The 22,836-nt window shown below is 40.1% G+C and overlaps 1 protein-coding gene across 3 annotated transcripts in view; it reads left to right on the forward strand.

The window, feature by feature from the left end:
• The first annotated feature begins 899 nt into the window (after positions 1–899).
• The window catches only part of SCFD1 (sec1 family domain containing 1), a 124,500-nt gene continuing 102,563 nt past the window's right edge, over positions 900–22,836 (forward strand). For all 3 annotated transcript variants that reach the window (XM_073348922.1, XM_073348924.1, XM_073348923.1), the window contains exons 1-9: positions 900–998; positions 6,412–6,482; positions 8,025–8,113; positions 8,895–8,985; positions 10,181–10,303; positions 12,003–12,090; positions 15,123–15,212; positions 18,806–18,861; positions 21,122–21,207. In XM_073348922.1, coding sequence (XP_073205023.1) covers positions 968–998; positions 6,412–6,482; positions 8,025–8,113; positions 8,895–8,985; positions 10,181–10,303; positions 12,003–12,090; positions 15,123–15,212; positions 18,806–18,861; positions 21,122–21,207 — 725 coding nt within the window. In that variant the 5' untranslated portion in view covers positions 900–967. The remainder of the gene's footprint in view (positions 999–6,411; positions 6,483–8,024; positions 8,114–8,894; positions 8,986–10,180; positions 10,304–12,002; positions 12,091–15,122; positions 15,213–18,805; positions 18,862–21,121; positions 21,208–22,836) is intronic.

Raw genomic sequence — 22,836 nt, forward strand, 5'->3', positions numbered from 1 at the left:
GCTGCTTTCAACTACCTGAAAGGGGGTTCCAAAGAGGATGGATCTAGACTGTTCTCCATGGTAGCTGGTGACAGAACAAGGAGTAATGGTCTCAAGTTGCAGTGGGGGAGGTTTAGGTTGGATAGTAGAAAAAACTTTTTCAGTAGGAGAGTGGTAAGGCACTGGAATGCGTTACCTAGGGTGGTGGTGGAATCTCCTTTGTTAGATATTTTTAAGGTCAGGCATGATAAAGTCCTGGCTGGGATGATTTAGTTGGGGATTGGTCCTGCTTTGAGCAGGGGGTTGGACTGGATGACCTCCAGAGGTCCCCTCCAACCCTGATATTCTATGAGTCTATGAGCATTCTGGTTGCAGAATCAAAGATAGGAAGAGGTGGTACTTAAGATGTGTTCCCCTAACCGCTTTCCTTTTGTCCATGGTGTATGTTATCCTCTTCCTACCCGATCCTAGGCTATGTTTCCGTATACATGCTATTGTCCCTAAATTTACTGCTCCCCCCTAACCAGGATGGAGTACTGCACCCTGGAACTGGTAATTTCTATTCATGACTTCATTTCACACCGGTTCTTACACTATCCGCCTTTACTCAAGAGGTGCAGGCTGGCATGCGAGGCTCTCCGCTCTACGCTGAGGGCAGCAGGCGCGATTTCTTTTCATTAGAATACGCGGGTCCGGGCTCGGAGCCAGGACGCCTGAGAGCGGGCAGCTCTCCGCGTCTGGGAGGTGAAACAAACAAGTCCCCCGCACGCGGGCTGTGGGTCGGCCCCCTCAGGCGCCTCCCCCGGCTCCGCTCCCCATCTCCACCCCGCCACCCTGACCAGAGCTCGGGGGCGTGGCCAGCCGGTGAGGGCGGGGCCAGGCGGAGGTCACTGAGGCTCCGCCCCCTCCCGACCCGCTTCCGAGTGCGCCGGCGCGCCACGTCGCTTGCCTGGTGCGTACGCGGAGGTGGGCGGGGCTGGCCGTGAAGATGGCGGCCGGTATTCGGGAGAAGCAGACGGGTGAGGCGCTTTCCCTTCTAGCCCCTGCCGGGCACCCGAGGGCTCGGCCTAGGGCCGTGGCCTTTCCCGTCTGGCGGCGCGAGCAGGGGACGTGTGGACCCCGCCCGGCCGGTAGCCGTGGCTGTAAGGAGGCGTGGAGCGGCCGGCAGTGGCCGTGGCTGGGGGAGCGGGGGATTCACACACCCCTCCCGCGGGCAAAGGGGTGGCAGCGCGGGGCCCGCCCCCGGGTGCGTGTGTTGTTTTTAGGTGGGGCTGTGAAGCCTGGCGCCCCCCGGGGGCCGCTGCCCTGCCAGCTGTGTAACGCTGGCTTCGGGGGCGGGGGGGGAGTCTCTCGCCTGACCTCGCCCAGGGGTCCCCGCTACCGCCCCTCTGCTGTCCGCCGCCTGCTCAGTTCCCGTTACCCCAGCGCACCACGGAGCTCGGCCTCTCCCAGATCCGCTGTCCCAAGAGTGGCCCCAACTCTGCCAGCTCGGTGGTACTGTTAGTTCCCAGCGAGTAGGGCGGATGGAAATGGTTGAGAATGAGCTTTCCTGGACTGTTAATGTGACAGAAGAAGACTATATTGCATATTGCAGAGACTTTTCTGAAATATAAATAAAATCATAACTGCATAGAGCCACGGGCACCAAAATCGCTGGGCTTTGGTCTTGCTGTTGCAGACTAAGCCCTGGTCTACACTGGTGGGGGGATTGATCTAAGTTATGCAACTTCAACTATGTGAATAGCGTAGCTGAATCGACATATCTTAGGTTGACTTACTTCATGTCCTCACGGCGCGGGGTTGACTGCCTCCACTCCCATGTCGACTCTGCCTCTCTCGGCGGTGGAGTATAGGAGTCGACAGCAGAGCGATCTATCGGGGATAAATTTATTGCATATACACTAGACACGATAAATCGATCCCCGATAGATCAATCACTACCGATCTGGCGGGTAGTGTAGACATATCCTTACCGTGGTGTCTTCACCCACAGTGAGTCGAGTGCTGCCCTATCAACTCCGCCTGCGCCTCTTGCGGAGCTGGAGTACAGGAGTCGATCGGAGAGCGCTCAGGGGTCAATTTATCGCATCTGTACTAGACCCGATAAATCGATCCCTACTGGATCAATCGCTGCCTACATGATCAATGTCAGGTGACCAGACAGCAAGTGTGAAAAATCTGGGTCGGGGTAATAGGCGCCCATATAAGACACGGCCCCAAATATCAAGACTGTCCCTATAAAATAGGGACATCTGGTCACCCTAGTGAGATGACACAAATTATGGGAAAGAAGGTGATTAGTAGGTTACGTTTGCTGTCTCTGGAAACAATTTCTGTTTGTTGTGATTATATGTGACCGGAGCTAGGGTGACCAGACAGCAAATGTGAAAAATTGGGACAGGGAGTGTGTGTGGGGGGGGTGGTAATAGGAGCTTATATAAGAAAAAGACTCAAAAATCGGGACTGTCCCTATAAAATCAGGACATCTAGTCCCCCTAACCGGAGCAGACATAAAATATGATTTGAAGACAGAAGAACACATCTTTCTTACGTGACTTTGCTGTTAGGATTAAACAAAAGACATAGGAGGCATGAGAGTCAAGGAGGTAGAAACTAGGATGGATTTGACTCTTAAAACTAGGGTGAACATTAGAGGGGACTACTATTGATAATAGGGCTAATTAATCAACCTTTTCTTAGGCCTGGGCTACACTAGGGGAGGGGTTCGAACTAAGATACGCAACTTCAGCTGCGCAAAGTCGAAGTATCTTAGTTCGATTTACCTGGCCGTCCTCACGGCAGCGAGTCAACCGCAGCAACTCCCTGTCGGCTCCGCTTATTCCTCCTGCTGAGGTGGAGTACAGGCGTCGATTCAGGGATAGATCACTACCGGCTGATCCGGCGGGTAGTGAAAACGTAGCCTTAGACATTAATGTCTCTGAGATGTGCCTCTTCTACACTTTACCCTTGTGCATTTTCCTTTTTTCTGGTCTTAATTCGTCAACAAGACTTTTTAGTCAATTTTCATTCTGTAACTTTTCAAAACTGAGCAGCAGTAATAATACTGAAGTTTCAATCATCCGTTGTCATTTAGCCATATATATAAATGAGGGAAACTTGAATGAGTAATCCAGCTTTGTGGAGCCTTGAGCCATCTGTTGGAGCATACTGTTAGAATGGGAAGCATATTGCATCATAATCCTGTTTATTTCTTTTCCTTGCTTGTGGTTTCACCAAAACCTTGGTTCATCTTCTGGTCATCTCTTATCTTGACTATTGCAATAATTGCTTTTCAGGCGTCTTGGACTCACGTTGTGCCCTGCAAGTTTATTCAACACATTGTTTCTAAAACAGGGGCGGGCAAACTTTTTAACCTGAGGGCCACATCGGGTTTCGGAAATTGTATGGAGGGCCGGTTAGGGGAGGCTGTGGCAGGCTGTGCCCTCACCCCCTATCTGCCCCCACTTGCTTCTCACCTCCTGGTGACCCCCCCAGGACTCCTGCCCCATCCAACCCCCCCTGTTCCTCAGGACCCCTGCCACAATCCACTCCCCCCTCCCCGCTCCCTGTCCCCTGACTGCCCCTGGAACCCTTACCCCTGACTGCGCTCTACTGCCCCATCCAACCCCCCCTCCTTCCTGACTGTCCCCCCCGGGACCCCTGTCCCCATTCAGCCCCCCCAGGACCCCTGCCCGCTATCCAACCCCCCCCCGCCCCCTTACCATGCAGCACAGAGCACCAGTGGCTGGCAATGCTACAGCCACACCGCCCAGAGTGTTGCCTGGCTGCCCAGAGCATTGCGCCGGTGTAGTGTAGTAAATTGCTCTCTGTAATTGCTATCAGTAGCACATTCCTACGTGGAGCAGTTTAATACACTACACCGGCAGCATGGCACACTGAGGCTGCGGGGGAGGAGGAACAGTGGGGGAGGGGCTGGGGGCTAGCCTCCTGGGCCAGGAGCTCAGGGGCTGGGCAGGAGGGTCCCGCGGGCCGTAGTTTGCCTACCTCTGTTCTAAAATCATCTTCCTTGTTTTCTGTGTTAACCATCTCAACCTACTTCTTGAGTTCCTGTGTAAGCTACAGTATCTCCTTCAGTCCTTGTTATTCCCTTTCTGTGCCTTAATCTCATCTTCTCCTATTTTATCTCTTCAACCAGTACTTAGTCTTTGCAATAATAGTGCAGTTTGATATTCCTTTAATTTCCTTAAACTACAAGCAATTCCATCCTTCGATGCTGCCCTTTATCTAGTTATCCTTGATCCTTTCTTCTGTACAACCACCTCCTCCTCCTTCCACATTTATCCTCATTACTCATTTATTTCAGTCGCTATCACTAAACTCCACTTTTTCTTCTGTTCTGGGCACAATCCATGAATCCTCTAACTTATTTTAAAAGTCCAGATCAACTAAAAAAGATACATCAGAGTACTGAGTACACTTTATGAATTTTGACTGATGTAATCTTCATCTCCCAGTATTGCTGCCTACTGTTTGATATTTCACAATGTGGTCAGTCTTAATTTAGATTGTAGACTCCTCAGAGCAGTTATCTGTAACTTATTAATAGGGCCCTATTAAATTCAGGGTCCATTCTGGTCAATTTCGTGGCCATAGGATTTGAAAATTAGTCAATTTCATGTTTGCAGATGTTTACATCTGAAATTTCTTGGTGTTGTGTGCAGGTTCTGACCCATTTCTTGGTGTTGTGTGCAGGTTGTGGGACGGGGGGGGATGTTGCAAAGCTGTTGTAGGGGGGCTCATGGGATTACCACTCTCACTTCTGCGCTGCTTTCAGAGCTGGGATCTGAAGGCAGCATCCTCGGAACTTCCTGCAGCCACAGGAGGTTCCTGGAGGTGGGTCTTATTTCTCCTGTGCTGCTGGGAGCCTAGCCCGGGGCTCCTGGCTGATAGTCCTAGCCAGGGTGGGGAGGGACAGACTTATTCTTCCCCTGCATGGCCACTCTCGTGGGGAGATCAGACCCATATCCAGCAACCTGTGGCTGCAGGAAGCTCTGGGGCTGCTGAGGTAGTAATATTTATTTTTTTTTATTTTTCTGTCCGCATGTTTGTATGGCTCCACCAGAAAAGGTAAAAAGAGTGCCTCTGCCCACATAATTTTCAGCATTCTTTTCGTATTTTCAGATTTATTTTAGCATACACTTGTTGGAATGACATATCACATATTAAAATGTGATTTGTTGCTTGAGTCAAAAATTAAGCATTTTTCAATACATAAATGTATTTTAATTCTAAACTTTAGTAATTTATGACTATCTAATCTTCCATCTTCTAAAATCCATTCACAGTATTTAACTTGCTCACCACCTGTAGAGTGAATTCCAGACTGCATGCTTTGTGAAATATTTCCTTTTTATTAGTTCTGAGTTTACCTCCCATAACTTAACCATTACTACTTTTTCTTTAAAGGTGCACACGCTAGAATGTGCACTTTTCAATATGTCGGTGCCCACCATCTGTTTATGAGTTACTATAGTCTGCCTTGATTGTCTTAAGAAACTTTTTGGCCATTATGTTTTGTGTTCTTTCTGCTATAGAAAATGCTAGAAAGGTAACTTTCCTTGTTAAAAGATTCAAACTTGCTAAGAGATTGGGGAAGTCATAGATCTAATGGACAGAGCTGAGCTGAGCTGAGTTGTGTGACCTCTTCTGGCACCTGTTCTTATTAACAAAATTCTCATTTGGCTACAATTTGTTCCAGTGATAGGAAGAAGAGATTCTGTCTTCAGGTTTAAAGACTTTTTCCTTTCTGTCAGCAATAGTTAGTTGAACTTCATAAATTCATGTTGAGATCTATTGTTCTTGACTTAACTCAAAGATTATATGGCTGGTGATGGGACACTTGATGGGGAGGTCTCTGAGGTACTACAGAGAATTCTTTCCCAGGTGTCTTTCTGGTAGGTCTTGCTCGTGCGCTCAGGGTCTAACTGATTGCTGTATCTGGGATTTGGAAGGAATTTTCCCCCAGCTCAGATTGGCAGATACCCTTGGGGGTTTTTTTGTTTGTTTTTGTTTTTGTTTTTGCCTTCCTCTGCAGCATAGGGGTATGGGTCACTTCCAGGTTTAAATTAGTGTAAATGGTGGATTCTCTGTAAGTGGAAGTTTTTAAATCATGATTTGAGGACTTCAGTAACTCAGCCAGAAGTGGGTGGGTGAGGTTCTGTGGCCTGTAATGTACAGGAGGTCATACTAGATGATCGTGATGGTCCTTTATGACCTTAAAGTCTGTAAGTCTATGGAAAAAAGGAATTTAAAATTGTCTTCTTGCTTTGGACCTTTGGAAAAAACCAATACTGAACTAACTCACAAAAGCATCTTTTGTCCTTGGAAACATATTTGGTCTCAACGGTTATCAAGGAAAAAAGTAAAACTAACATAATAGTAATTGGATGTTTTGATCTCACTATTTTTCAGTGGCCTTGAAGCGTATGCTGAATTTTAATGTTCCTCCTATTAAAAACAGCACAGGAGAACCTGTATGGAAGGTAAGAGAAACTACTTGACTTACTCTAAAAGGCAACCTTACAGCATGTCCAAAAGTTTAGATTATCAGTTTTTAACCAATTGGAGGTAAAAATCTGGCAACCGTAAGGTAGAATCAGACCAAGTGTTTCTGGTATATTATAGTAGTAACCCGCAATTTCTGACAATTTGTCATGTTTTGAGAAAATTGACATTTTATAGGCACTTTATCTTTCCATTGGGCTGATGCTTTTTTAATTATTAAAATAGTTTAATTTCTTTACATTAGAAAACAAACTATAGTATTGGAGCAAAAGAACAGAATTGGGTATGAGGTAGTAACAAATCATTGAAGGTGTATAAGTTTCCCTTTTAAAAGTTTTAGTTTTAATCTAGATGCTTGGTTGCGTACAGTTTGATTACTTTCACCAATTATCTTCTGAAAATTTGTCATGAAAAATTCACCTTTTTCAGGCCAAGTTTCCAATGACATACCTACAACTTAATTATGATGTGATGCATTTAGCCATTGTGCACAGGAAATACTGAACACCCATAGGAGACTGCGTAATTATGCCTAGCCCAGAGGTTCTCAAACTGGGGCTTAGGACCCCCAAGGGGGTCACAAGGTTATTACATGGGGGGTCATAAGCGCTCAACCTTCACCCCAAACCCTGCTTTGCCTCCAGCATTTATAGTGGTATTAAATATATAAAAAGTGTTTTTAATTTGTAAGGGGGGGTCGAACTTAGAGGCTTGCTGTGTGAAAGGGGTCACCAGTAAAAAAGTTTCAGAGCCACTGGCCTAGTCTTTTCTCCTTTGTGTTGTCAATAGTGTTTGTTCTGTTCTTGAACTTAAATTCTTTTACTTTGTAAGGGTTTTTATCCTATGTATTGCACATTCTGGTTGATGGAAAAGATACATGTTTAAAAGTACAGCATCTTAAGGAAGCAATGCCAAACTGAAGTTCTAGGAAAACTTATTATATATTTTAAGTGAGAACCTGAGAAGAAACTAGTGGAAGAAACTTAGGACCTATTGGAGTCCAGTGGCAAAGACTCATTTGTAACATGGGGGTAAGCACTGGCAAAAATTCAGAATGAAATAGGTAGAAATGGGAAAGAGAAGGGAACTCAAAGGAAGAAACTGAATTTTTAAAGTAGTAAATCTAGGGCAAGCAGAGCCAAAGATTCCTTCATTACTATTTTTTCAATATGGCATTCTGGAATGATTTTAATTCCCCCCAAATGATATTTTCCTTCTCTTCTTCCACTCAGTCCTGTACCATCAGTTTTCTCTTTTTCAGGTCAGAGGAGTTGGCCTTGTGTGATACTTGTGCACTTCACAATAATTACTTTTCTGGATGCAGAGCTTCTTGTTTGACTGACAAAAAGCACTGATTCTGGCAAGATTTCCCCATCTTTCTTTTTTGTTGCTCATTTGTTTTTTTTTCCTGCTTTATTTTCTCTTAGTAAACAGTAATGATAGGAATGAAAGAACTTACAAAATTTAATAAAATTTTCATATTAATAAATATTTTAACATTTTCATTCTGTGTTTTATAGGTTCTCATTTATGACAGATTTGGCCAAGATATCATCTCTCCTTTGCTGTCAGTGAAAGAGCTGAGAGACATGGGCATCACCTTGCATCTGTGAGTACTTTGTGTGTACATTTGTTAGTTATATCTGTTTACTTATTCTTCAAACCATGTATCAAAGACTCCAGTTGTTTATATTCTTAAAAAATCACATACAAAGTCTATTGAATCAGTACAAAGAGTCCAAAGGCGCTTTTAAAAATTTAACTGAAGATTCTGTTCTTACCACTGCCCAAATCCAGTAGGAATACTGTGGCTAAAGGATGGGTAAAGTTATCAAACTAGTCAGAAGCATTTCCTACGCAGTGGAAGATGAGGGACTCCCTCTCAAATGAATAAATAAAAATAAAATAACCCAGTATTCTTCTTCAAGTATTTATCCACGTTGATCCAACTGTGAGTTTGCATGTTCGTCAGAGAGGATTTTTTTGTCAAGTGAATGTTGAGGATGTATGTGCATCCTATGTGCCCTTGCATTTCCTTCTGGCCCCCATAAAGGGCTGAATAGACCCAACCACCTCTCTGTTCCTTCTTACTCTTCATAACAGAGACAGAACTTAGCTATGTCTGCCTGCTATCCTGGAGCTCTCAACTGTTAATTTAGGGTTAGTGTTCATCTAGCAAGTAATTTTTTTTTAATTTTTGAAATAATTGACCATTGTGTGTGTGGTGATATTGCTGAAATCAAGCTTCATAAGACATAAAGAGGAATTCTACAAAATTGGATCATCCTTATAAAACTAAACATTTTATTTTCTGATGTTCATGGTGTTAAATGAATAATAAGAGAAACAACAGTAATTGGAAAGGTAACTTAGTTTTGATTTTCCCTTAGGCTTTTGCATTCTGATCGAGATCCTATTCCAGATGTTCCAGCAGTATACTTTGTAATGCCAACAGAAGAAAATATTGACAGAATGTGCCAGGTAACTACTTTGCACACTTAATGTTTGAAATAGGAGTCCATAACTAATTCATATGAGATTGAGTGCATCTTTTATCAAATTTTAACATACTGAATGTATTAATCTATATTTGCCACAAAAAGAAATTCTGTTATAAAACTACTTCTGTATCCAGACTGTAATTTGTGAAGCTGATGTTTCCCAGAACTTTAAGAGAGAGCAATAGCCAGGAGGGGCTATGTAGTTGTGGGAAGAGGGTGATTTGAACATAGGCATCCTTGCTGGTTATGCTCCATGGTGTAGTCTGTATTTGGGTGGAAAAGTAGAGACGTATGCACTGTTAAATAGCTTAAGTTTCATTTCCTTGCTTTTGATGTTTTGTGTTAGGTATGTTATGTGTCCAGTGTTGGAATTATTATTTATGAATATTAATAAGACAGGGCACCACCAGACATTGCCCCATAAATTCCTTTATTAAGTCCAAAGGCCAGATGATAGTTGTGCGATTGCTTTAAATGTGCCTAAAAAACCGTAAATAATAAGCAATGTACTATACCCAATACAGTAACACACATCTGTAAGCATATGATCAATTATACTCACAGATAGACCAGACCAGAGAATAGTCCTTTCATCCTGTTTGTCTCAGCATGGTTGGAATGGTTCTGATAAAGAACCTTCAGATTCATGGCCCTTTGTATGCTTCAGCTAACTTGCTAGCTTGAGCAAAAACCCAGTCCTTCCTCCTCCCTTTCCTTGCTTACCTGCAGAACAATGGGAAAGTTTGTGCTTGCTTCTTTTCAGACCGTATTTCTTTGTTTTGTTACTGCAGCCTTTTATTTTATTAATTATTTTTTGAACCATGCATTCTTTGCACGTTACATTCTGGTCTTATAACTTCTTATTCTCACCAGCTTCCTTTATTTGATGATTAGGGCCTTTTCTGACATACCCGCAAATACATTATTTTCTTAACGAAACTTAAGATAACTTCTTTAATTTCATAACTATCCCTACATCTAGCAACCTCCAGTAATATACAATATAGTGTTTTTATGTATCAACAGTCAGCTGAGCACAACAGAATAATTTCATTTCAATGATAACTAGAACACTAGGTAATAAAGATTATTGAATTTTTAAGAAGTATCTTCATTTTTAGCTAGTTGCTCTGTAGTACCTATTGAGAGTAAAAGCTATTAATTTTTGCTTTCAGGATCTTCGAAATCAGCTTTATGAATCATATTATTTAAATTTTATTTCTGCCATTTCAAGAAGTAAACTGGAAGATATTGCAAATGCTGCTTTAGGGGCTAGTGCAGTAACACAAGTAGCAAAGGTAAGAAATTGTGCAGGCTATGATATTAAAGGACCTTCACTTTTAAAAACTCTGCATTTTTTTAATGTTTCACAAAGCATTTAGTATTAAAATATTAATTAAATATAAATGTTCATTTCATTTGGGCTGACCTAATTCCATATATCCTTTTAGCTTCATTTTTCTGCTCCCAAACTGACATAAATAATTTGTGATTGCAATCTTTGTTGGAAATTGAGAATGTACAACTGGAATGGACAGACAATCCATGCACAAATTATATTTAAAATTATCCGCTAAATTATTAAAAAACGAGGAAACTTAGAGTAAAGATTGACATGCAGCAGACATATCAAAGATGTATATTTCTGAAGAAATCTCTTCATATTTCAGATCACATTATTCACTTTCTCTCCTCATTTTTATAGTTTACAATTGGGGAGAGAGGAGCGGTTACCAAATTTTTAATTCAGCTCAAACAAGAACTACTATTAAACTCTCATGGTCACATCCTCAGTTTGTGTAATTTGGTATATCTACATTGGCTTCAGTGCTCAGACATCTGTTTCTTCCCTTTTACGCATTACCCAGATATTTGTATTTTCCATTATTATTTTTCTGAACATATGAATAAACAAAAGGTGTTATACAGCACACTCATGATAGTGTTGAAATTATTTCATCGTTTTGTGAAGATGAACATCTTTCAACGCAGCCAGATTGAGTGCTAAACATCTCAACAAAAGGCAAAGTCTAATTTTTATATTCTAGCTTTTATTAGTAGATTAGTGCCCTGGAAACATTTAATATTTGTTTCTTCTTAATAGTTCTGAGCAGCACTCTCTAAGATATTTCAGCTGTAGTTGTATCTTATTCAGTTTCTTTATTTGAATGTCAGACCTTATAAATTATGCTGTAGTTACTATAGATGGATATCTGGTATTGTTCAGTTTCAGATTAAAGCTTAACAAGTCATGAATATATGTTTAAGACAAGACAGCTTCACACTTTATTCTTAGCATATTGTAATGATTGTCATCCTTCAGGCTAAGATTTTGTCACAGATATTTTTAGTTAAAGTCACGGACAGGTCACGGGCAGTAATGAAAAATTCATGGAAGCCCGTGACCTGTCCCTGACTTTTACTAAAACTATCCGTGACAAAATGGGGAGCCTGGGCAGCTGTGCATGGCTGGGAGCTCTAGGGGCCCCCATCACCCGTAGCATCTCAGAGCTCCAGGGTCCCCCTCTGCTGAGGGCTCTGAGCTGTGGGGGTTCCCCCTGCCACCATCAGTGGCCAGGAGCTCTGAGATCCCTCCCAGGGAGGGTGGGAGCAGTGGAGGGTCCCTCCAGCCACCTGGGGCAGTAGGGCTACCCCACAGCTCCCTGCCTCCGCAGGTGACAGGGGACCCTGCTGGCGCTTTTTGGAAGTCACAGATTCCATGACCTCCGTGGCTAAATCGCAGTCTTAGTCATAAGAACTGCCATTCTGGGTCAGACCAATGGTCCATCTAGCCCAGTATCCAGTCTCCGATAGTCGCCAGTACCAGAGCTTCAGAGGAGTGTACAGAACAGGGTAGTTGGAGTGATCCTCCTCTGTCTTCCCCTTGCTTGTCAAAGATTTAGGGTCATCCCAAGCATAGGGTTGCATCCCTGGCCATCTTGGCTAACAGCCATTGGTGGAACTAAACTAATTCTTTTTTTGTCCCTTAATTTGTAGGTCTTTGATCAGTATCTCAATTTTATTACTTTGGAAGATGATATGTTTGTATTGTGTAATCAAAATAAGGAGCTCATCTCATATCGTGGTAGGTAAAATTTTATTTGTATAACATTTGTTACCATTGAATATCTAAAATGTAAGCTTACTCTGAAGTCAAAACAATATCTAATAATGATCTTAAATGAGTTCTGTTCTGTAATTGAGGATTTCCAATTTAGCAGATATATAAATCTAAAATCTTTTTCTGTTTTAAGGCCAGAAGAGGTCTCTGTGATGAGTTAATCTGACTTCACAAGAATTTACTAGAAATGAGGTTCAAAACCATGCAGATACATGTTAATAGGATCTTAAAATCCAATGCCTTGACCACTTGGTTATTCTGATCTTGAGTGAAAATACAGTAACTCCTCGCTTAATGTTGCAGTTGTGTTCCTGAAAAATGCTACTTTAAGTGAAACAATGTTAAGTGAATTCAATTTCCCTATAAGAATTAATGTAAATAGTGGGGGTTCGGGTCCAAGGAAATTTTTTTCACCAAACAAAAGACTATATTTTATATATTTACACACACACATACACAGTATAAGTTCTGAACAAACAATTTAATACTGTACACAGTAATGATGATTGTGAAGCTTGGTTGAGGTGGTGGAGTCAGAAGGTGGAACATTTCCCAGGGAATGCCTTACTGCTAAATGATGAACTAGCACTTGGCTGAGCCCTCAAAGGTTAACATGTTGTTAATGTAGCTTCACATTCTACAAGGCAGCACGAATGGGGGGAGGAGAGACAGAGACACACACCGTGTGAGAGAGAGAGAGACCCGTATTGCCTCTTTAAGTATGTTGACGCCACTCTAAGTACATTGCCTTTTAAAGTAGATCAGCAAGCTCCCTCCATCCTGAGCCCTGTCCTGTGTCCGTCGACACCCCACCCAACCCCACTCTGTGGAAATGGGGTAAAGGCGTGGGGGGGGGAGGGAACACCCTGACATTAGCACCCCTCTTTACCCTCCCCTCACCCCACACAGCAAGCAGGAGGCTCCCGGGAGCAGCTCCAAGGCAGAGGGCAGGAGCAGCACACGGCAGTGAGGGGAGGGACAGCTGAGCTGCCCAGCCATTGATAGCCTGCTGGGCGGCTGCGATACAGGGAACTTAGGGGAGAGGGAGCTGGTAGGAGGGCTGCCCGTCCACCCTGGTTCCAAACCCCCACCAGGTAGCTCCAATGGGCTGCTCTTCCTGCAAGCAGTAGACAAAGCAGGCGGCTGCCAAACAACCTTATAAGGGAGCATTGCACAACTTTAAACGAGCATGTTCTCTAATTGATCAGCAATGAAACAACATTAACTGGAACAACTTTAAGTGAGGAGTTACTGTATATGTTTTTTTAGTGGCGGAAGAGTACTGTCTTAAACGTAAACATTTTTAAGAATATTGTACAGTTCTAAAAAAAAAAAAATTGAAATTAGTGCTCCAAATAGAAAAACCTACTACTATAGGTTTGTACACACTCACAGGGCTTATTTACACATGGAGTTATTCAGGAACAGGTATTCTTGAATAACTCCTTGTATAGACATTCTTATTCCAGAATGTAGTGAGTTGGAACCAGAATAGAAATTGGCTAACAAGTCAGTCTTTAGAAAGAAAAGGAGTACTTATGGCACCTTAGAGACTAACAAATTTATTTGAGCATAAGCATGCATCCGATGAAGTGATGAGTTTCACTGTATTTTCCACTGAATGCATCCAATGAAGTGAGCTGTAGCTCTCGAAAGCTTATGCTCAAATAAATTGGTTAGTCTCTAAGGTGCACAAGTACTCCTTTTCTTTTTGCGGATACAGACTAACATGGCTGCTACTCTGAAACCTGTCAGTTTTTAGAGTCACTCTTCATTAGTTTTGTACATGGGTGCATGCTGCATATTTATTCAAGTATTAGCCATGGAGAACATAACTTCTTGAACAGAAGCACCTAAAAATCTGAGGTGCAGATGTTTGATCCCTGCCTTTTTTATTTTACCAGCGATCTACTAAGGAGGCTGGGAGATCAGAGAGAGGATAGTTTTCTAATTATGACAGCAATTACCAGTCTTCTAAGCAATAACCAGTCATTAAATACTTTCCCCTATCAACTTGTTAGAATGGGTCCACCCAATTTTTTGCTTCCTTTCTAAACAAATTCATTTTTCAAAATTCAAATGCTGTAATATTCCGTAGATTTCAATTAAGATATGATGAACCTAGAGTAAACTAACTTCACAATCTTTTCCTGCCCCACCAAAAAGAAAAAAAAAGTGTATACGTAACCAACTTAGGTTTGTTGTGTAAAATGATGATTGTTACCACAATGTTCTAAATAAACAGAAGTTGATAGCCAAGCTTGTCTAATACTGTTTTATTAGAATCAGAAATATTAGTTAAAGATAAAATGTATTACGCTATAGTAGAGCAGCTATAGGGAAGGTTTTACACACACAAACTCTGTGTATCTCCCTATCTATATTATAAAATACTTTGGAATTATTCCTGGATCAGAAGATTTGCATGCAGGTTGTCATTGATAGCAAAATATTTTTTAAACCATTAATGGAGTAATTATTATATATGTTACAGATCATTGAGTTTGGAACTTTCTTAATATATAAAATAACATATTGTAATATCTGTACAGATACAGAATTTTTATTCTCTAGATAGCACAGTGCGTTCCACCTCAGGAAGCTGGTTTCCAAGTGGATGTTAGTCCAAAATCACCACACGCATTGTCTTGATTCTCCATCTCCACCCATAGCTGCGGTAGTAATAGGGTAAGGTCAGGGTTGACATGTATTGTAAGATATGTGGAAGAAGATTGCACAGTGTTGGTTTTGCTCTAATCAGTAAAACTAATTTCTTCTTCATGTTTTTCCATTATTCGTGACTTTAAAAAATTAATTGGGAACAGGAGTGGAAGCATTAAGTGGGGCCTTCATCACAGCTTTCTTACTTTGGTCACTTCTTCAGTGTTGATGACTGAGAGTCACTGCTTGGCTGCTGTAGGAGATTTCCTCACTGTGTTTTATATTAGTTTTAGACTGTAACTCCACTTTTTTTTCTTTATTTTACAATGTTTTAGCCATTAACAGACCAGATATAATGGACACTGAAATGGAGGCCATTATGGACACTGTGGTTGATAGTCTCTTCTGCTTTTTTGTTACACTTGGTAAGTTTACAAGTTCCGGTATATTTCTCAATGCGCTGTTCCTTCTAAGAGATCTGCATTTTTAATTACATATTGTAAGTCTCTAAACTTCCACATATGCAGCCTGTGAGAGGAAGTAGGGTCAATGCAAGACCCCTGGATTCTGTTTGATATGTAAGTTTTGGCCAGTCACTAGGCCTGGGTTTTGCTCTGAAAACACTGTTGAATAGGCAGTAATTCCCATTATAAGAGTGGAGTCTTAGTGTCTGAAAAATTTTGTCTTGAGATCCTTGGATGAAAGGTGCTATAGGAAGTGCAAGGTGTTAGTTTAATATTTTTCACTGAAAACTGGATATTCTTTTAACTCAAACTCATAGTTCACAACAACCTTTACCTTATTATTTCAGTCATGTCCTACACAGAGTTTGTGATTGTAAAGGTGATAGAAGAGGATTTCATAGTCTACTGTAGATTTTTAAAACTGTTTCTAAACCTCTCTGTTTGTCACAGTCATGACATCTGTAACACAAACCATGACTTTTAAGGTGGGCTTTTCAAAAGTGCTTATTGTTGGCATAAGTCTGCTGCTGTTTAAGTCAGTGGTAAAAATGCTCCTGCTTCAGTGCTTCATGCTGAAAACTGCTTAATTAGGAACAGAGCTGAGTGAATGCTGAATAATTTTGAAATTCCCACCCTTAATATTTTTCATAAAAGTTCATGGTCAGTAACACCATAACTAGCTTGGTCATGGAGTGTTTTTAATTTTATGAAAATATTAAATAATTCATATTGTAAAATAAAGGATATGTTGTTCCATTACTTCTCCTTTTCTTACAATAAAATTGCTGTCATTTTTTGCCATGACAAACAACCAATCTTGATGACAACCAACAAAATAAAATGTCTCTTATTCTGAGATTTTGAGAGATTGTCAGGGTTTTTGCTGATAAACAAGTTTTTGTTAGATAGCATACAAGATATTATCAATGTTTTTCATTAATGGTTGGATAACTGTCAGAGAAATTATTGAAAAGTGTACATGTCCATTTTAATAGCAACTAAGTGAGTAAAATTTAACATGCTTAAAATTATAAGCACTGAAGTGCTAATTGACAGCTCTCAGATTTACTTCCCTTTTCAGTGCCTAAAATTGTAACTTCTTGAGGAGGAGAGTTTAGCAGTCCCCAGGGCACTCAGAGAATTAGAAGGATCCTTAGAACCTGTTGAATGCCTTAGTTTCTGTGGCAAGAAGTAAAATGTATCTTACAGAGCCCCTTGAATCTTCAGCGTTTCAAATTACATGTATTTAAAAATTCAGTATATGACAGGTGAAGCCTGAAATTCCAATGAAAAATTTATTTTAATAAATAAATATTCCCCTGCAATGATTTGCAACCCAGATCTAGCAGTATTGTCATAATGGAAGAGACCCTGAGCATCAAAAGCAAAAACAACCAAGCAAAAGCAAACTTGATTAATCTATTTGATTGTCTAATCAGCGAGAAATGAAAAAGTAAATAAACAGCATAAATAATGTAAATTATATTTTAAAATTTCTTAACTTTGAATTAGGGCTGTTGATTAATTGCAGTTAACTCATGCGATAACTCAAAAAAAAGTAATCCTGAGTAAAAAAATTGCGATTAATCGCACTTTTAATTGCACTGTTAATACCAATTGAAGTTTATTATATTTTTGGATGTTTTTCTTCATTTTCAAATATGTTGATTTCAATTACAACACAGAATACAAAGTGTATAGTTCTCACTTCATATTATTATTATTTTTATTATTATTTTATTATTATTATTATTATTTTTATTACAAATATTTGCACTGTAAAAATGATAAGCAAAGAAATAGTATTTTTCAATTCACCTCATACAAGTAATGTAGTGCAATCTATTTATCATGAAAGTGCAACTTACAAATGTAGATTTTTTTTTTATGTAACTGTTTTGTTTTTTGAGTGCAATGTAAAACTTCAGCACCTACAAGTCCACTCAGTCCTAGTTCTTGTTCAGCCAGTCGCGAAGACAAATATGTCTGTTTACATTTACAGGACATAATTCTTATTTACGCTTCTTATTTACAATGTCACCTGGAAGTGAGAACAGTTGTTCACATGGCAGTTTTGTAGCCATCATTGCAAGGTATTTAAGTGCCAGATACGCTAAACATTTGTATGCCCCTTTATGCTTTGGCCACCATTCCAGAGGGCATGCGTCTATGCTGATGACACTTGTTAAAAAAAATAATATGTTAATTAAATTTGTGACTGAACTCCTTGGGAGAGAATTGTATGTCTTCTGCTCTGTTTTACCCACATTCTGCAATATATTTCATGTTATAGCAATCTTGGACGATGACCCAGCATATGTTGTTCGTTTTAAGAACACTTTCACTGCAGATTTGACAAAACTCAAAGAAGGTACCAATGTGAGATTTCTAAAGATAGCTACAGCACTCGACCCAAGATTTAAGAATCTGAGAGGGATGAGGTATGGAGCATGTTTTCAGAAGTCTTAAAAGAGCAACACTCCGATGTGGAAACTACAGAACTGAACCACCAAAAAAGAAAATCAACCTTCTGTTGGTGGCATCTGACTCATATGTTGAAAATGAATATGCATCAGTCTGCACTGCTTTGGATCGCTATCGAGCAGAACCCATCATAGCATGGACGCATGTCCTCTGCAAGGGTGGTTGAAGCATGCAGGGACGTATGAATCTTTAATGGATCTGGCACGTAAATATCTTGTGGCGCCGGCTACAACAGTGCCATGCAAACACCTGTTGTCACTTTCAGGTGACCTTGTAAACAAGAAGCAAGCAGCATTATCTCCTGCAAATGTAAACAAACTCATTTGTCTGAGTGATTGGCTGAACAAGACCTAGGACTGAGTGGACTTGTAGGCTCTAAAGTTTTACAATGTTTTATTTTTGAGTGCAGTTATATTTTTGTACATAATTCTACATTTGAAAGTTCAACTTTTATGTTAAAGAGATTGCACTACATTATTTGTATTAGGTTAATTGAAAAATACCATTTCTTTTGTTTTTTACTGTGCAAATATTTGTAATAAAAAATAATATAAAGTGAACACTGTACACTTTGTATTCTGTGTGGTAATTGAAATCAATATATTTGAAAATGTATAAAACACCCAAAAACATTTAAATAAATGGTATTCTATTATTCTTTAACAGTGCGATTAATCGTGTGATTAATATTTTTAATAGCTTGGCACCCCAACTTTTAATATTTGCATGTGGGATAGGTAAGAGAACAGGGTTTTTTTGACTATTTTAGCTGGCAATTCCTGTAACTCTCAATGTACTGCTAATATATATTTATAACATGATTTTAAGTATTTATCATTCTTACTATGTTTTTATAATACTTTGTTTAAATGTATTGATATAAACCATTTTTTGTGATCTCATGGTTAGTGACTACTAGAGCCATACTTTATATACAGTTTAGAAGCGTGTTTTGAAAATTTGGCACCCCAAATCATTTACTTTAAAAAATAAAAATCACAACTTGGCAGTATAATTATTTATGACCTGGAAATTATAATGTAAATAGAGGTCAATGTATCTTTTAATAGGAGCTATTCCTATAATCAGATGCTCAAGAGGAACTGCAGCAGAAATGGTGGCAGTGGTAAGACTAAATATATGATTGTTTCAAATAAATGTCCTAATAGCATTTTATTTTTATTTTTTACAACCCTGAACATTTAACATCAGAGAGGAAAACTGAAAGAAAATGGCCACGGTTCTCCTTCCTGACATTGCTTCCACAGAGCCTCATTGTAGAAGTTGTGTGACTAGTCACACAGACACAGAATCTTTAGAAAGCAGACTCCAATGGGTGGAGGTGCACATGTCTCTCCAGCGCAAAATGTCCCTCATCTTCTCCTTTTCCACTAGACATAGCACCCTAGGAACGTGTCCCTGCCTGCTCTGTCAGATGGTAGTTAGCATTGTGTAAAATGCTTGTGTAAATAATTGTAGTCGTACTTTTTAGTTAATGGTTGTAGTTTTTATGTGCTTGTTTGGATCTCTGGATCCCATCAGAATTTGTGCAATGATCGTAGAACGAAGTATTTTGGTGTATGTAAATTGGGAATGTGCTAATAGTAAGCAAAGGTAATTGGAGAATGAGTACAGTAGATAATTGCTTTGTTAATAAATGTTTAGAGAAAGTCTCCTTTACTTACTGCAATATTGCTTAGTAATGGGAAAGATTTGTCCCTTTAAGCTGATATAATTTTAATTTCAGCTACAATTATCCTTATCTAAATATGGCTTATATGACCTAATTAGACACATTATTATAAATAATGTTAAAATTATGTAGAAAAAATATTTTATCTGCATTTGGCTATGAAAAGTCTATGGAGAATAAATGACTAAAACAGCCTTTCAAAATCCTGCTAAGACAGGGCAATAGGAATCTTTCCCATGTGAATGGAAATAATAGCAGCTTCAACCTTAAAATATGACTCACCAAATGTGCCAATGCAGCAAATGCTGGCATAGTGAGAATTGTTATGGTATGCTGTCAGACTTATAGGATTCACTCTTCCTTAGTTTGACAACCGTGAGTGATGAAGCAGCTGCAGTGGCCTATGCTGAATTCTTTGGGTTTCCCATATCCTGTACATATAAAGAAGATGAATGGATCTTTTAGTCTCTCCTTTCCTTTGGCCAGACCTTTTCCCTCATTACCTCCTTGACAGCTGAAGCCACCTCTGCAAGCTTCCTCCTGGAGCTGGCCCCAGATATCTAACGCCTCACTGCAGCAGTCTTCCCCTCAGGTCTATGAATGGGAACCTAGGTTACTTGACTGCTTATGTCTGTCTCCTCCTTTTTAAAAAAATGAAACAAAAACAAATGGGGGGGAGGGATGGGAAAAGGGAGAGATCCAAATAACTCCCAAAACAACAAAGGGAGTGTTGTAGAATTTCTGACTCCAGTTTAGAGACTGCTGGAAAGACAACAAAACAAAACACTGTTGTTTTTAGTTACTTAGTCAATAGCACATCTGAAATGTTTTACAAGACTACAGTTACAATTTTTTACCTCTTTAATGACATCAGATTAGAGATGTGATTTTTTTCATAGAATATAAAATTTAATGGTAACTGAACTAGTTTTTCCACTGAATGTATCCGATGAAGAGAGCTGTAGCTCACGAAAGCTTATGCTCAAATAAATTTGTTAGTCTCTAAGGTGCCACAAGTCCTCCTTTTCTTTTTAAAATCATCATTTCCCTTCTCTCGCTTCCAGTCCTTAGGAAAACTTTTGGCAGAATGCAAAACAATAACAATGTAGCAGACTGTAGTGGGAACACCTGGCATTTGAAAGCTGGGAAATGCCATATTTACAGTTGTCAGTACAGCCTTAATTCTTCCCCTTGTGCATATGCATTATGATACAGGCTTTAATTACATAATCACATTTTTTCCACTGGACCCTTGCCTCATTCAGTGCACAAGCTGGACACAAAGGAGGCAGAACTCAGTTCACATGAGTAACCATAAATCCAGCATTGTCTATCTTTCAAGTGCCTGACTTTGAAACTTGCATGATTCTCTTAATTTTTTTTTTTTAATCTAACTAATATGTGCTTAGAGAGAGAGAGACAGACACTCCACTAAAGATGGACTTGGATTGTCTGGAAAATCAGGAATTTGCCCAGAACTGTCAAGATAGCAATATGGCAAGTAAGAGAAACTGTGTCCAAAGTAAGTTAGTGTGACTTAAGCAGTAGCATGACTATTAGAAAAACTAAAATTTGGAAAATTGTTGTCTTGACATCAGCAAAAGCTCATCTGTCTTAAACTTTGTCCATTGTACAAACTGGTTGAGAGAATCGCTAACCTCACCGATGTGTAAAAAGATGCTTTGCTTTTTAGAAACTAGATAAGAAACTCCGAGAGAACCTCAGAGATGCCAGAAACAGTCTTTTCACAGGTGACACACTTGGGGCTGGACAATTCAGGTAGTGTGCTACAGTTATTTTGCATTATTTTTATATATTTGTTGCAGTAACACTAAAAGGCCCCATTTGGCTTGGACTCTTGAGCTAGACATTGTACAGACACAGGCAAAGACGTGGTTCATGCCTGAGAGTAACTTGCTTTTATGAAGTCTTCAGAAATATTAAGGAAAATAAATGTCAGTTCATATTAATAGAACAAAACCCCCATCAGATTAAACACTATGGGTAGACAGAATGTAGCCCTCAGATCCTGAGCTAAAAACTTTCTTATAATTAAAGAAGACAAACATTTTGTTCAACTGTAGACCCAGAAAAATCAAATATACTGCAAAAATATCTACTATATCAACTTACAGAATGAGAATGAATGGTGTGTTGCTTTCAGACATATTCAGAACCTTCCTTTTATTTAGTCGGTAATAAAAAAGGCAGACTAACTCTCTCAGAGAGTCCTGCCATTGGTCTTGGTTACTTCAGCCTCACAAACAAACAGCAAGTTCTTCCCAGCTAATCCTAATTGCCACAGGGCAGGTATGGAGTGAAACGGTCTCTCTAATATCCCAGTCCAGGATTATTAAAGCCTTTAAAGATCATTACCAACAACGTGAATTTACGTTCGTTGGAGGGCCGGGAGGGGGTTTGGCAACTACCATTCTCTTCCACTACTCTTTTACCTACCCCTGTGGGACTGTGAGGATCACCACTTTCCATGTCTGTTTATCCCTATGACCTTCTGGGACTGTGTGGTGAGGCTGCTTCTGTTTGGTGCCCTCATACTGTATGTATCATTGGGCTGGTGATACAAAGCATCTTGCATTGCCTTTCACAGACATAAGATACCTCTTACTAACAGAACAATAACTGTCTTTCAGTTAGGTAGGCTTATTGCTCGTAGTGGCACATTGCTCTGGGTCCACTGGTCTACTCTGACCTGTCTGCCCTGGCTCCTCATTCTCCTGTCCCTAATACAGCAGTTGTATTAACTGCTTTTGATTGATGATGGTTGTTACACCTCTTACCTTATTGACAAGGATGTGAATTACTGATATGTTAATCTAGTCACAGTGCACACACTGTATCTTTTTATGTGCTGGGAAACAACGGCATGATATGTAGGGGATAAGCTGGAGTGCATTGTGATATAGGCTATGCCTTTGTAGAAGCCTGTTCTCTTGTATGTGGCTTGCAAATCCACTATGCACTGGCTTATACAGCACACAAATTTGTGCAGGATCTGGCCCTCAAATACGTAATTCATTTTAACATGGAAGAAATATTCATAAATGAGATGGGAAAAGAGTAAACAGTGACGTGGCAGAGTTTGTAGCTTAGTCTTCAGACCCTTGGAGAGTAATGAAATGATAGTATTTGGGTTCATTGAAAAGGAGATGGGATAAAACGTTCAAAAAGTGCTGAAGTCCCTGTCATAAATATAAAGGGAAGGGTAAACCCCTTTGAAATCCCTCCTGGCCAGGGGAAAGCTCCTCTCACCTGTAAAGGGTTAAGAAGCTAAAGGTAACCTCGCTGGCACCTGACCAAAATGACCAATGAGGAGACAAGATACTTTCAAAAGCTGGGAGGAGGGAGAGAAACAAAGGGTCTGGGTCTGTCTGTAGTCGTCTTGGCCAG

This window comes from Lepidochelys kempii, chromosome 6 (genome assembly GCF_965140265.1).
Source record: "Lepidochelys kempii isolate rLepKem1 chromosome 6, rLepKem1.hap2, whole genome shotgun sequence".
Taxonomy (NCBI): domain Eukaryota; kingdom Metazoa; phylum Chordata; order Testudines; family Cheloniidae; genus Lepidochelys; species Lepidochelys kempii.